A 15836-nucleotide genomic window follows, 5' to 3' on the forward strand; every position below is an offset into this window, starting at 1 on the left:
TTGATATTTGGTTATGGATTGCTTCCCAGTATTCTCTAATGACTGGACATGTCCTCTATATATGCATAAAATCTTCTTTCACCACAATTTCTCCAACATTTATCTCCATTCAATCTATCTATGTTTTTTAACCTGACTGGTGTGAGGTACCATTTAAGATACTGTTTTAAGAAATGTTATTTTATTGTGCTATAGACTGAGATTGCTGGTCCTCTTTTTATTTATTTATTTATTTATTTTTAGCTCAAACCTCAAACATGGGGTAATATTGTCTATCCACATCCTTTTCCTAGCCCGTCACATATATGGACATTTTTCTGTTAGGAAAGCTGTCTGTCTGCAAAGAATGCCATAAACTAGTTATTATTTTTTTGTTTCCTGATTGACCAAATGCCACTATATCTGTTGTTAGTCGTTGGCTGCATGTGTTTTGTTGGGGTATGGTGTCCCAGCTCTGTGCAGATAGCTGACACAGCAGACCTCATTCAAACTGCCCACAAAGAGTACAAGACTTGATTTGTAGTGAAGGCTCTCAGCCAGGTTTATTGTCAATGAAGCACAGTAACAGCACCTAACAGACTCTGTGGGAATACTAAGACATGTATGCCCATGACAGTGGACTCAGCTCAGTGAATGGCGGGACTTTCCGTTCCCCCTTTGGCTGGCCAAAGACACCCCTTTTGAGACCCTTCTTTATACACGGATACAAACAAGTTATGTATTGCCTCTCTGACGTGTCTAGTTACCACCTTTTACATGACACTTTGATTCGATCAAATCATCTCTATCCATCATACTGTCATCCTGACCTTATCTTTAAGAGAGGTAAACATGTCCTTGCTATCTTTGGGAAGTGTATTTGTGCCATACTTGGTACTACCCTTCTGGAATGTGTTTGCGTGAGTGTCCTGTGCCTAGGTGCTATTTAGGAATGTTTGTGTTTTTGCAATACCAGCCCTGTTCTTCCCAGATTCTGTGAACTTGCAAGCAGGCATGTTTTATAACAAGGCCTGACTACTACTTTAGTTCGGGTCTCATACCAGGCCTCTTATACCAGGCCACATGTCTCAGTCTCTCTCCTTCTACTATAGTATCTATTAAAGCTAGCTTTTTGTATACAACAGATTTTCTAGAAAATTGAAAAACATTATGCCTGACTTGAAAGTACTAGTACCAGAGGAGAGTGGGCCAGTTAAAATTAGTTTTGGTCTCAAAATAAGTTAAAAAATGTCTTTACTGAATAGCTGGCCAACTGTGTGTATTCAGTGGCTTTCCTAATCTTTGAAGCTCTCTGGTTTGCAGTTCAGGTTAAGATCTGGATTATTTGCAGTGGGTGTCATTGGTGAGGGAAAAGAACTGATTTTACCTCTAGTTGTGTCCCAAACCCATAGAGTCATCTTTGCTAAAGGATGTGTGTAAATTTCTGAAGGGTGTGATTTTTTTAAAAAAATTAATCCATAGTAGTATAGCAATTTTTACACTGCTGCAATTTTCTTGTCCAATAAAGACCCAGTGTTTGGCTAGGTTAGATCACCCCCCACTACTGCTTTGAGCTGGTCGGCTTGATAGTACCACAGAATATTTGGAACAGCTAGTCTACCCTGTTTAACGGGCCTGTACAAAGTATGTGCTCTCACGCTTGGTCTTTTCTTATTCCGTGTAAATTGTAACAACATCCTCTGTATTCCTTCTAGAGTTTTATCTGGGGTCATCAAAGAAAGATTTTGAAACAAGAAAGATATAGATGACCTCCTGAGGTCCCTTCCAACCCAGATATTCCATGAAGAGGATTACCGACACACTCTAGATCAGGGGTGGCCAACCTGTGGCTTCGGAGCCCCATGCAGCTCTTCAGAAGTTAATATGCGGCTCCTTCCGTAGGTGCTGACTCCAGGGCTGGAGTTACAGGTGCCAACTTTCCACTGCTCAACCCCAGGCCCTGCCCCCCCTCCACCCCTTACCTGAAGGCCCCCCCCTCCCCTGAGTCTGCTGCACCATTGCTCCTTCCCCCTCCATCCCAGAGCCTCCTGTACACTGCGAAACAGTGGATCGCGGCAGGCAGGAGGCACGGGGAGAGAGGGGGAGGTGCTGATCAGCAGGAGGTGCTGAGGTGGCAGGGGGGTGGGGGCTGATGGGTGCTGCTGATGTATTACTGTAGCTCTTTAGCAATGTAACATTGGTAAATTCTGGCTCCTTCTCAGGGTCAGATTGGCCACCCCTGCTCTAGATTCCCATAATAGAGGTAAAAGAATTGCATCACAAATTATTAGACATAGTGCACATGACCTCCTCATCAAGGATTGCCCTCCCAGTCAGTGCAGTGCTCTTGGATCCCACCAAGATTATTTGATAAACACTGGCTTCCATAGCACTGATATGCAAAAGGGCCGATTAAAAAAAATTATTTCCAAGTCCAAGGACGTGGACTTCTATTTTCACACCCCTCATCGAATTTCATAGTCATATATGCTATAAATGCATATGGAAGACAGCATCATACTTAGTCTATCCCTTATGACAAGGACTAGAAAAGCCTTGAGCTATTCAGCAGAAAAGCGTATTCCTCTGCAACCCTGCAGATCAGGAGTGCAAATTACCAGGCCCTAATGGCCAAATATGACCATACCAATTATCAGAAACTTTATGCCTTTATTTACTTGTTGCCAACTGAACAAAAAGAACAGTTTCAAGCCATCATCAGTGAAGGTCAGGTAATAGCGAGGACAGAGCTATAGACTTGTGACATTACCCAGGGTACAGTCTGGACTGTTGAACAGCTATGTCCCCTTAATTCTCTAGTTTGGGTTGCCACATGCTGCTTTGCTGTCAGAACAACCACACCTGCCCTGTTCACACAGCCTTCAGCATGCAAATTCACTTGCAGCTAAATACATGAGCACTATGACCAGTCACTCATAAATTACATACCGGGTGTCACCTGCAAATTCCTAGTCCCAGCCTTGTCCCTCCAGGAATGTGCGTTTTGCACTGCTCGGTACCCTTCTGAATAGTACAAGCTCATAGAAAGTCTGTCATTTCATCAAAGGAAAATCATAATGCACCAGCCTCATTATCCCAAATGGAGATTCCCACACACTTGAATCCAAACACACTGGTTAAGATAAAACAAAAAGATAAGTTTATTAACTACATAAAAATAAATGTTAAGTGATTAGAAGTGATGATGCATAAAAGTCAGGTTTGGTTACAAAGAAAATAAAAGAAGTAAAATGCAAGCTAATGGCTAACTTAAACTAACAGAATTCAAAGTGAAGGTTTTCCTCACCATACACAGCAGTAAATTTCACAGGCTGGGTCTCCTTTCAGCTTGGGATCCCTCCCTGTTAGTTCAGTGTCCTTCAGGTATTCATTGATGTCATGGGCAGAGAGATGGGAGTTTCAGTTTCTTGTGCTAGAAACATCCTTGCTGAGTCATGGTGACAAAACGTCTCTTGTGGACATGAGGTTTGAACCGTCTCTATGATGGAATGTAAATTTCTTGTTGTCACCTTTCCCCCTGCTGGTGATAGCTCTTTGACACCTGTCTGGGACCTGTGTGTCTTTGTCTCTGAAAAACTGGTTTGTGGACAGCATGTTTCAGTAACAATCATACAGTAGAGTCTGATAACTTCACATATAGTGTTGCTACACATATTTCCACAGATGATACCTCACAAGGCATATGCTGTGCAAAATTTATCCTAGTCTTGTAAAACTGGTGAACGTAATAGTGTAGACCGCCACAAGATTGCACTATACCCAGCCCCATCCCGGACCTGACGGGGGAGGGATACCTATCCCGCAGCCCCAGCCCCAGAGCTGCTGCGGCAGGGAGACTTGCCCCTTTCCCCCCCAGTCCAGGTGGTGCTGCAGAGAGAGAGAGCTGGGGGGAGCCTGCACTCCAAACTCCTCATCCCCGGCCCCACCCCAGAACCCGAACCCCAACCCTCTGCCCCAGCCCCGAGCCCCTCCTCCCCGGCTCCATCCCAGAGCCTGCACCCCCAGCCAGAGCCCTCACATCCCTGCACCCCAATCCTCTGCCCCAGCCCTGAGCCCCTCCCCGGCCCCATCCCAGAGCCCTCACCCCCAGCCAGAGCCCTCACAACCCTGCACCCCAACCCTCTGCCCCAGCCCCGATCCCCTCCTCCCCAGCCCCACCCCAGAGCCTGCACCCCCAGCCAGAGCCCTCACAACCCTGCACCCCAACCCTCTGCCCCAGCCCTGAGCCCCTCCTCCCTGGCCCCACCCCAGAGCCTGCACCCCCAGCCAGAGCCCTCACAACTCTGCACCCCAACCCTCTGCCCCAGCCCTGAGCCCCACCTCCCCGGCCCCACACCAGAGCCTGCACCTGCAGCCAGAGCCCTCACAACCCTGCACCCCAATCCTCTGCCCCATCCCTGAGCCCCCTTCCACACTCCAAATCCCTTGGCCCCACCCCCACCACATGAAATTTATGTGCACCAATATGGAGGTGCTATGTCACACACACATCACCTCCGTATTAGTGCACATAACAAAATTCATTCCATACATGGGTGGGAAAAACTAGAAGGAACACTGTCAGACAACCACTCAGTATCTCCCATTCAAGGGCTCCAAGCTCTTTGCTGATAAGACGAATACCTCACTTCACATGCCCCCAGTGTAGACCAGGGCCTAGTCTCAGTGAAAGTCAGGTGGGAATTAGGTTCCTAAGTAACTTTTGAAAATGCTCTCTTGTTGATTTGTGTGTGTCTGTTTCAGTCAAAGCAGAATTTTCAGATCATGTAAAAGAGGATTTTCACTGTCATTTAAGAACAGCCATTAGCGAATATGTCTACTTATGGATCCAGGTGTTGCTGAGCTGCTGTTTACTCTAATTGCTCTTTCTTTGTGATTGCATCCATATGTCCTGTATCTGGGTTTAATCTTTCTCCAAGACATAATTTAAATACACGTACTGTCTTCAGTATTTACACTGTCCCCTTTGAAGGGAAGTTAGTATATATTAGTTTTTCTAACAAGTTTTTGTTTGAGCAGTAATATGAGTTTAACTTTTGAATTGTAAAAAGAATGAGGAATACTTGTAACAAATTTATTTGTGCATAAGCTTTTGTGGGCTAAAACCCACTTCATCGGATGCATGCAGTGGAAAATACAGTAGGAAGATTATATATACACACAGAGAACATGAAAAAATGCATGTTGTGATAGTAACTATAACAAGACTAATAAATTAAGGTGGGCTATTATTAGCAGGAGAAAAAAAACATTTGGAAATGTTTTGGAAAGTTATGAGCAATGGAAAACAAGTGGTTAATATGGAAACATTTATGCTACTTTGACCCTAGTGGTGGTGCTGCAGTGGCTTCCACTACACGTGTACTTTAAAGAGATTTCATTGGTTGCTTGTGGCTTGACTCCATCATGGTGAGTGTATTTGGAGCAAAGCCCTTCTATAAACTAAACACTAATTTCACCATTGATTTTACCTAGTTGGTAGCAAGCTAATATGACCACTTTGACCTTTGCCAAACATATATCTTCCTCCTGTAATGTGACCTGGAAACTAATGTTTGTCTGTTTTATGGCTATGTGATGGGATAAATTAACCCCGATCTAGGCCAGCAAGGGTTAATGGGCTGCTGTGGGCCCACTGAGCCTCACCCTGTTACACCTGCACTTGCTGTCAGGTGATGGAGGGGCAGTTAAAAAGGGAAGAGAACAGCTCAGTAGGTGGCACAGACTCCTGTCCTTTGTTCCCTGAGGAAAGGACTATAGAATATTTGGTTTGGAAGAGACCTTAGGAGGTCATCTAGTCCAATCCCCTGCTCAAAGCTCCAGGACCAACACCAACTAAATCATCCCAGCCAAGGCTTTGTCAAGCCAGGCCTTAAAAACCTATAAGGAAGGAGATTCCATCACCTCCCTAGGTAACCCATTCCAGTGCTTCACCACCCCCCTACTGAAATAGTGTTTCCTAATATCCAACCTAGACCTCCCCCACTGCAACTTGAGACCACTGCTCCTTGTTCTGTCATCTGCCACTGAGAACAGCCTAGCTCCATCCTCTTTGGAACCCCCCTTCAGGTAGTTGAAGGCTGCTATCAAATCCCTCCTCTTCTCTTCAGCAGACTAAATAACCCCAGTTCCCTGAGTCTCTCCTCGAAAGTCATGTGCCCCAGCCCCCTAATCATTTTCATTGTCCTCCGCTGGAATCTCTCCAATTTGTCCACATCCCTTCTGTAGTGGGGGGACCAAAACTGGATGCAATACTCCAGGTGTGGCCTCACCAGTGTCGAATAGAGGGGAATAATCACTTCCCTTGATCTGCTGGCAATGCTCCTACTAATACAGCCCAATATGCCGTTGGCCTTCTTGGCAACGAGGGCACACTGCTGATTCATATCCAGCTTCTCGTCCACTGTAATCCCCAGGTCCTTTTCTGCAGAACTGTATCTTAGCCCATCGGTCTCCAGCCTGTAACAGTGAATGGGATTCTTTCTTTCTAAGTGCAGGACTCTGCACTTGACCTTGTTGAGCCTTTCTTTTGGTCTGATCCTCCAATTTGTCTACGTCATTCTGGACCCTATCCCTACCCTCTAGCATATCTACTCTTCCGTGAGCTTAGTGTTATCTGTGAATTTACTGAGGGTGCAATTAATCCCATCATCCAGATCACTAATAAAGATGTTGAACAAAACCCGCCTCAGGACTGACCCCTTGGGGGAAGGGATAGCTCAGTGGTTTGAGCATTGGCCTGCTAAACCCAGGGTTGTGAGTTCAATCCTTGAGGGGGCCATTTAGGGAACTGGGGTAAAAATCTGTCTGGGGTTTGGTACTGCTTTCATAGAATCATAGAATCTCAGGGTTGGAAGGGACCTCAGGAGGTCATCTAGTCCAACCCCCTGCTCAAAGCAGGACCAAACCCAACTAAATCATCCCAGCCAGGGCTTTGTCAAGCCTGACCTTAAAAACCTCTAAGGAAGGAGATTCCACTACCTCCCTAGGTAACCCATTCCAGTTCTTCACCACCCTACTAGTGAAAAAGTTTTTCCTAATATCCAACCTAAACCTCCCCCTCTGCAACTTGAGACCATTACTCCTTGTTCTGTCATCTTCTACCACTGAGAACAGTCTAGATCCATCCTCTTTGGAACCCCTTTCAGGTAGTTGAAAGCAGCTATCAAATCCCCCCTCATTCTTCTCTTCTGCAGACTAAACAATCCCAGTTCCCTCAGCCTCTCCTCATAAGTCATGTGTTCCAGCCCTCTAATCATTTTTGTTGCCCTCCGCTGGACTCTCTCCAATTTATCCACATCCTTCTTGTAGTGTGGGGCCCAAAACTGGACACAGTACTCCAGATGAGGCCTCACCAGTGCTGAATAGAGGGGAATGATCACATCCCTCGATCTGCTGGAAATGCCCCTACTTATACAACCCAAAATGCCATTAGCCTTCTTGGCAACAAGGGCACACTGTTGACTCATATTCAGCTTTTCATCCACCGTAACCCCTAGGTCCTTTTCTGCAGAACTGCTGCCCAGCCATTCGGTCCCTAGTCTGTAGCAGTGCATGGGATTCTTCCGTCCTAAGTGCAGGACTCTGCACTTGTCCTTGTTGAACCTCATCATATTTCTTTTGTCCCAATCCTCTAATTTGTCTAGGTCCCTCTGTATGCTATCCCTACCCTCCAGCGTATCAACCACTCCTCCCAGTTTAGTGTCATCTGCAAACTTGCTAAGGGTGCAGTCCACACCATCCTCCAGATCGTTAATGAAGATATTGAATAAAACCGGCCCCAGCACCGACCCTTGGGGCACCCCACTTGATACTGGCTGCGAACTAGACATGGAACCATTGATCACTACCCGTTGAGCCCGACCATCTAGCCAGTTTTCTATCCACCTTACCGTCCATTCATCCAGCCCATACTTCTTTAACTTGCTGGCAAGAATACTGTGGGAGACTGTATCAAAAGCTTTGCTAAAGTCCAGAAATAGCACATCCACTGCTTTCCCCTCATCCACAGAGCCGGTTATCTCATCATAGAAGGCAATTAGGTTAGTCAGGCATGACTTGCCCTTGGTGAATCCATGCTGACTGTTCCTGATCACTTTCCCCTCCTTTAAGTGGTTCAGAATTGATTCCTTGAGGACCTGTTCCATGATTTTTCCAGGGACTGAAGTGAGATTGACTGGCCTGTAGTTCCCTGGATCTTCCTTCTTCCCCTTTTTAAAGATGGGCACTACATTAGCCTTTTTCCAGTCATCCGGGACCTTCCCCGATTGCCATGATTTTTCAAAGATAATGGCCAATGGCTCTGCAATCTCATCGGCCAACTCCTTTAGCACCCTCGGATGCAGCGCATCCGGCCCCATGGACTTGTGCTCGTCCAGCTTTTCTAAATAGTCCTGAACTACTTCTTTCCCCACAGAGAGCTGGTCACCTCCTCCCCATACCGTGCTGCAGAGTGCAGCTGTCTGGGAGCTGACCTTGTCTGTGAAGACAGAGGCAAAAAAAAAGATTGAGTACTTCAGCTTTTTCCACATTGGATGCATGCAGTGGAAAGTACAGTAGGAAGATATATGTACCCAGAGAACATGAAAAAATGTGTGTTGCCATACTGACTATAACAAGAGTAATCAAGGTGGGCTATTAGCAGCAGGAGAAAAAAAAACTTTTGTAGAGATAATCAGGATGGCCCATTTCCAGAAGTTGACAAGAAGGTGTGAGTAACAGTAGGGGAAAATACACAAAGTAAAAACTATTTCCCCATGCTAATGACCCATCCACTCCCAGTCTTTATTCAAGCCTAATTTAATGGTGTCCAGTTTGCAAATTAATTCCAATTCTGCAGTTTCTTGTTGGAGTCTGTTTTTTGAAAGTTTTTTGTTGGGAGTATTGCATTTTTTAGGTCTGTAATTGAGTGACCAGGGAGGTTGAAGTGTTCTCCAATTGGTTTTTATAATTCTTGATGTCTGATTTGTGTCCATTTATTCTTTTATGTAGAGACTGTCCGGTTTAGCCAATGTACATGGCAGAGGGGCATTGCTGGTATATGATGGCATATATCACATTGGTAGATGTGCAGGTGAACGAGCCTCTGATAGTTGGCTGATGTGATTAGGTCCTATGATGATGTCCCCTGAATAGATATGTGGACAGAGTTGGCAACGGGCTTTGTTGCAAGGATAGGTTCCTAGGTTAGTGTTTTTATTGTGTGGTTGCTAGTGAGTATTTGCTTCAGGGTGGGGGGCTATCTTTAAGTGCGGACTGGCCTGTCTCCCAAGTTCTGTGAGAGTGAGGGATCGTCCTTCAGGATAGATTGTAGATCCTTGATGATGCACTGGAGAGGTTTTAGTTGGACTTTTTCACTTCAGTTGAGTCTGCCCCTAATTTGTCTTGTATACTGATGAGCACAGTCACAACTATGATTTTATGTGCCAAGTCTAGTAAAAATATCTAGCTGTTATATAGTGCTTTTCAAAGACTAATTGTAGTCTGTCTCTCTCTAGTGCTATTGTATCGGTGCACTGCTTGTCCTCTGACTAAACCTGCCACTCTGTAAGTGCGTGTGAGTTAAGGGTACTCAGAAACGTAGAAATTCTGCACATTCATCTCTACCCACCAAGACTCAAGCCTGTGATTAAAACCTCAAAATTAGAGACAGCAAGAAATGATTCATGCAGGAAACTTAAAATGCAGAGGGATCTTTCCTTTCGTGTTAAAGTAACTTTCTGTAACGTTAGGTTCATGATTCTTTGTTTCTCGTGAATAATTTTCCACAAAAGACAAGAGGAGACGTCAGGTTTGCATGGAAAGCGGGGGACTTTAAATTTAAAATCCTTGATGTCCTTTAACCGGTTTGTCTATGCTGCAGCTGGAAGTGAGCCTCCCAATCGGGGTAGAAAGACTCTCACTAGCAGGGCTCAAGCTAGCTCGTTAAAATAGCAGTGTAGACATTATGGCATGGGCTGGGGCTTGGGCTTTGAAGCCCATCTTACCAGCTAGATTTGAGAACCTGAACTCCAGCAGAAGCCACAACCTTTATACTGTTGTTTGTAGCGTGCTAGCTCAAAAGCGCTGCTTCGCAAGTCTGTGTTCCTGGGCTCACTTCTAGCTGCCATGCAGCCATTCCCAAAGTCGAGGACATTGTAGAGGTATGCTGCTTTGTCAGGGTCTGATAGAACTAGCTGTTATCCCACTCCTTCTGCGGATGGCTAACTTTATTGCTCTCAGGGTCAATTGTTTTGAGTGTATGGGTGTTAATTACCACTTAAAGCCACTGAAATTCCCATAGTGAGCACTGTGTAATCCAGGGTGCAGGTCTCCGTCTTTTTAATTTTATTTTTAAGATCATGGTCAACTGGCCAAACTCAGTAAGACTCTCAGGGCTTGTCTACATGGCGCGTCCAAGCACACAAGGCGATGAGATTTGTAAAATGCAGTAGTGTGCTACTCTCCGTAAAGAGAGAGAATCTCCTTAAACACTTCAGTGTGTGTGAGGGAGGGAGGGACTGGGGGGAGGCCAGTGTATAATGTACCATGGAAAACTGGAGTCTTGGAACCAAGGGAGCAGTAGTTATGTAGATTGTATTTTTATTCCATTTCTAAAGTGAAAACCCGTTAAACTGATCCTCCTTGTGAAGCCGTACGTTGCACCTGCAGCAACTGAGGTTTGCTCTGGGAAAAGCATCCGTGTTTGTTTCTGTCGAGTGAAGTGTTTAAGTGGTTTTGTGTTTGTTTCTCTTCTAGGATAATGCGGGTGCAGCCAAGTGTAGTGCTGGGTGTGGCCCACAGTGTTGTAAAGAGGATGTCCTCATTTGTGAGGCAGATTGACTTTGCCTTGGACTGGATGGAAGTGGAGGCTGGACGAGCTGTTTACAGGTGAGGTGTGAGCAAAATGGCCCTGTTTTCTAAGGCCCAATACCCCTGCAGGAATGATATCAAAGGTTTCAAAGTAATACATAAATAAATAAGAGTGCTTTACCAGGGGTCGGCAACCTTTCAGAAGTGGTGTGCCGAGTCTTCATTTATTCACTCTGATTTAAGGTTTTGCATGCCAGTAATACATTTTAATGGTTTTTTAGAAGGTCTCTCTCTACAAGTCTCTATATTATATAATTAAACTAGTGTTGTATTGTAAAATAAACAAGGTTTTCAAAATGTTTAAGAAGCTTCATTTAAAATTAAATTAAAATGTTGATTTTATGCCACCGGCCCGCTCAGTCTGCTGCTGGTCTGGGATTCTGTTCACCTAGGCTGGTAGTGGGCTGTGCGGGGCCGGCGGCTGGGACCCCAGACCGGCAGTGGACTGAGCAGCTCAGCCCACTGCCGCTCAGGGGTTCTATCCGCCGGCTCCTGCCAGCCGGGATCCAAGCTGCCAGACCTGCTCAGCCCGCTGCCGGTCTGGGGTCCCAGCCCTGCCCACATATAGTGGGTACCTACCTTCTCCCTGGTTCTGGCCATTCTCTTCCTCTCTCTGCACTGAGCTGAGGGTGGGAGTGCACTGAGCACAGGGCTGGGGGTGAAGGGTCTGGCCAGGAGCTAGAATGAGGGAGGAGGCTCAGGGTTGGGGCAGGAAGTTTCGGTGTGGGGGTACTGGTGGGAATGTGGGGGGGGCTGCAGGAGCTCCCGTTTGGTTCTCAGGGTGGGGATGTGCGGGGTGCAGGGGATGTGTGGGGGCTGGGGATGTGTGGGGGTACAGTAGTCAGGGCAGAGGGCTGGGGGCATGTGTGGGGGGTGCGGGTGTCAAGGCAGGGGGGGCTGGGTATGTGGGTCGTGGAGGGGGGGTGAAGGAGTCAGAGGGCTGGGTGTGTATGAGGGAGGTACAGGGCTCAGGGCCGGGGCCTGGGGTGTGTGTGGAGGTGCAGGGCTCAGGGCAGAGGGCTGGGTGTGTGTGGAGGTGCAGGGCTCAGGGCAGAGGGCTGGGTGACTGCCCCCCTCAGAACCCTCAACCCCCCCCACTCCTTGTCCCCTGCCCACCCCATCCTGGGACCCCTGCCCACCCCATCCTGGGACCTCTGCCCCTATCTGCCCCCCAGGACCCTATCCCCTAGCTAAGCCTCCCTGCTCCTTGTCCCCTGACTGCCCCGACCCTTATCCACACCCCGCCCCACACAGACCCCGGGACTCCCATGCCTATCCAACTGCTCCCACCCCTGACAGGACCCTCAGAACTCCTGACCCATACAACCCCACCCTGCTCCCTGCCTGCCCCAACCCCTCTCCCCACCCCTGCCTCCTGATAGGCCCCCAAAACTCCCGACTCATCCAACCACCCCAGCTCCTTGTTCCCTGACCACCCCTCCAGAGACCCCCACCCTAACTGCCCCCAGGACCCTCCTTGCTCCCTGTCCCCTGACTGCCCTGACCCCTAACCACCCCCACCCCTAACAGATTCCGGGACTCCCATGCCCCATCCCCGCTCCCTAACTGCCCCCTCCAGAGACCCCCGCCACTAGCCACCACCCCCTCTTGGGATCCCACCCTCATCCAACCACCCTGCCCTCTGTCCCCTGACTGCCCCCACCCCATATACAACCCCCCGCCCCCAACCCCTTTACCATGAGGCTCCAAGCAGAGCCAGATATGCTGCCCCGTGCGTGCGGTGGCAGGGCTCTGGATGAGCGGGGAGCGTCTTTCCCTCCCCGCGGAGCCAAACACTGCCCTGCGGGAGCGCGCAGCCCCAGCCCCCAGAGCGCTGCGCGTGCCGCGGCAGGGCTCCAGGGGAAGGGCGGGAAGGCGGGGGAGGGGCTGGCGGCTTGCTGCGCTCGGCCGGACGCTCAGTCCTGGGAGCATGGACCCTGCGGCTTGCTGCGCTGGCAGGATTTTTAATGGCACACCGGAGTCCCGGCAGGCAGCAGTGTGCCATTAAAAATCAGCTCATGTGCTGTCTTTGGCATGCGTGCCATAGGTTGCCGACCCCTGGCTTTACCTAACTGTCATCCCCCATGCTTACTCACTGGGGCAAGTTCATCAACAAGTGTATGAAGGGTTCATCTGTCCACCTTTTGAGGAGTTTCTCTTGTGCCCATTGGCGTAGTATTTAAGGACTTTTCAGTTCTTCTTCGAGTGGTTGTTCATGTCCATTCAAAGTAGGTGTGCGTGCGCCGCGTGCACGCCAGCCGGAAGATTTTCCCCTAGTAGCGCCCGTAGGGTCGGCCCTGGTGCCCCCTGGAGTTGCACCACTACGGCGCCCTATAAAGGGGCCTGCCAACCCTCCACCCCCTCAGTTCCTTCTTACCGCTGGTGACGGCTAGCTGGAACTTCGCTTGCTGATAGCAAGTTTAGCAGTGTCCATAAACCTCGTATATATAGTTAGTTAGTCTATCTAGATTAGTTGTACATAGTTCTTTGCTGCTGGGAGGTCCCCCCCACCTACTCGTCGCCTCGCCGGGGCATGCCCAGGTCTCCCGGGTTTAAACTCTGCAAGGACTGTGGAAAGTTCATGCCAAAGAGTCACCCGCACTCTGCTTGTTTGAGGTGCCTCGGGGAGAGCCACCAAAGGGACCAGTGCGCTATTTGCAGTGGCTTCCGTCCCAGAACTCTCAAAGACAGAGCACAAAGACTTAGAGTTCTTCTGATGGAGGCTGCCTTGCGGCCACCTTTGGACCCGGAGCCGGCCGACGCGGTGCCCAGCACGTCATCGTCGGTGCGGAGCGCCCCGGCATCACGACTCAGGGCCCAGCCCAAATCCTCCAAAACCCGGCACCGGAGGGAGTCGGGTCATAAGAAGTCGGCCCCAGTGCAGCCCCACTCACCCTCCCCGGTGCCCGCTAAAAAGAAGAGGTCGGTGAGGGAGCGATCGCCCCGCCAGGACCTCCACAGGCCGACGCCGTCCGTCAGTACAAGTGGACAGGCTGGGCTACAGCCCCCGGCTGCTCCGTCGACTCCTGCACCGGAGAGAGGGCGGTCGAGTCCGGAGCGACCAACATCCCCGGGCCTTAGCGGAGACGTGCGTCCCCTCTCGACACCGGAGGCATTCGAGGCGGCCTCAGACCTGCTGAGATTCCCGGTACCGGCCTCCCTGCATCGTGGCAGGGAGTTGCCGACCATAGCTCGTCCCCCAGTACAGTCTAGGGGCAAGCCGGCCATGCTGTCGCCTCCCTCTCCGTCCCGCGCCACCCGGGCGGCACCGGACCAGAGAGACAGCTCCCCGCCTCCGCGCCACTCTCCGGCGACGACGGGTGCCGCTCCCCCCAGGTCCTCTTATTCAGAGACATCAGACTCAGAGGCGGACTCCTACCACTCCAGCCGGTCGCGGAGCAGGTGGTTGACTTCGGGGGTGAGCCACCAGCGGTACCCACCACAGTGGCAGCAGCAATGGCAACCACCCTCTCAATGGCCGTTTTGAACCCCTGGGCCTACCACCAGTCGGTGGGCCAGGCGTTTGGTTCTCGCTCCAGGTCGGCCTCGGCATCGATGGCCCTGGTGCAGTTGCCTCCTCCACCGGCACCGTCGCTGGGCAGGGGTGTGCCGCATCTAAGTTCAGCACGCGCTAGCCGGGCATCGGCACCGGCGGCGACCACGGTTCGGGCTCAACAGGTGCCGCCAGACACGCCAAGCCGTTCATTGGCGACCCCAGTACCGGCCGCGGTGCCGCATTTGGAACCGGAACCAGCACCGGCCCCGCAACCTCGGTACCGTGTGCCGCCAGACCCCGAAGGGCTGGAAGCGCCGGAGGATGGGCCGATTCAAGTGATTTCCTCCTCTTTTTCCCCAGATGAGGCAGTCACGGGCACGGCCACGGCACCGGCCCTGGAAGACACTAGGATCCTTCAGCAACTGCTCAGGCGAGCAGCTCAGAGCCTCGCAATCCAGACTGAGGAAATTGAGGTGGACGTAGATCCGGTAGTGGACATCCTGGCTCCATCGGGACCATCCAGGGTGGCCATACTGTTGATCAAGACCATAGAGGACACATCCCGCACCTTATGGCAAACGCCAGCCTCATTGGCCCCTACTGCCAAGAAAACAGAGAGGCATTATTTTGTGCCCTCAAAGGGGCATGAGCATTTGTACACCCACCCTTCCCCGGACTCCCTGGTGGTAGACGTGGCCAACCAAAGGGAGCATCAGGGGTTTCAAGGGTCGACGCCAAAGAACAGGGACGCCAAAAGGCTTGACCTCTTTGGTGGAAAGGTGTACTCCACGGCAGGCTTTAAACAATGAATAGCCAACCAACAGGCTGTCGTAAGCCGATATGGTCATAACACATGTTCGGCCATGTCGAAGTTTACCAAGCTCCTTCCCCAGGATTCGAGGGCAGAGTTTTCAGCCTTGGTGGAAGAGGGAAAGCTCATCTCCCGAGCCTCCCTTCAGACTGCCCTGGATGCAGCAGACTCGGCCTCACGCTCCATGGCAACAGGCCTGGTCATGAGGCGGGGAGCCTGGCTCCAGGTCTCGGGCCTTCCCTATGAGGTCCAGCAGACTATCCAGGACCTCTCCTTCGAAGGGCAGACCCTGTTTTCGGACAAAGCCTCTGCATAGCCTAAAGGACTTGAGGGCTACGCTTCGCTCGCTGGGCCTGCATACCTCGGCAACCCAACGTAGGCAGTTTAGGCTGCAAGCGGCCCCGCACCCTTACCAACCTCAGAATCGTCCAGAGGTTGGGTGCAGACGGGGCAGGAATGGCAGGAGGCACCACCAATGCCACCTTTCCGGCCAGGCATCCGGCCAACCGAGACCGACGTCGGGACCTAGGCCCCCTATTTGATGGTATGGTCGAGGACGGCCTACCGATCAGGACTCCGGATCCTTCTTTCCCTACCTTGGGTCACGTCTGTCCCCCTTCTGCCATGCCTGGTCCCGAATCACGTCGGACAGTTGGGTGCTTCGCATGGTAGAGAGGG

At 50.3% G+C, this 15836-nt stretch overlaps 1 protein-coding gene across 8 annotated transcripts in view; it reads left to right on the forward strand.

The window, feature by feature from the left end:
• Positions 1-15836, forward strand: part of PNPLA7 (patatin like phospholipase domain containing 7) — a 363329-nt gene that overhangs the window by 139892 nt on the left and 207601 nt on the right. For all 8 annotated transcript variants that reach the window (XM_039506224.1, XM_039506218.1, XM_039506223.1 and 5 more), the window contains one exon: positions 10738-10869. In XM_039506224.1, coding sequence (XP_039362158.1) covers positions 10738-10869 — 132 coding nt within the window. The remainder of the gene's footprint in view (positions 1-10737; positions 10870-15836) is intronic.

Source organism: Mauremys reevesii, linkage group 19, assembly GCF_016161935.1.
Source record: "Mauremys reevesii isolate NIE-2019 linkage group 19, ASM1616193v1, whole genome shotgun sequence".
Classification (NCBI taxonomy): Eukaryota; Metazoa; Chordata; order Testudines; family Geoemydidae; genus Mauremys; species Mauremys reevesii.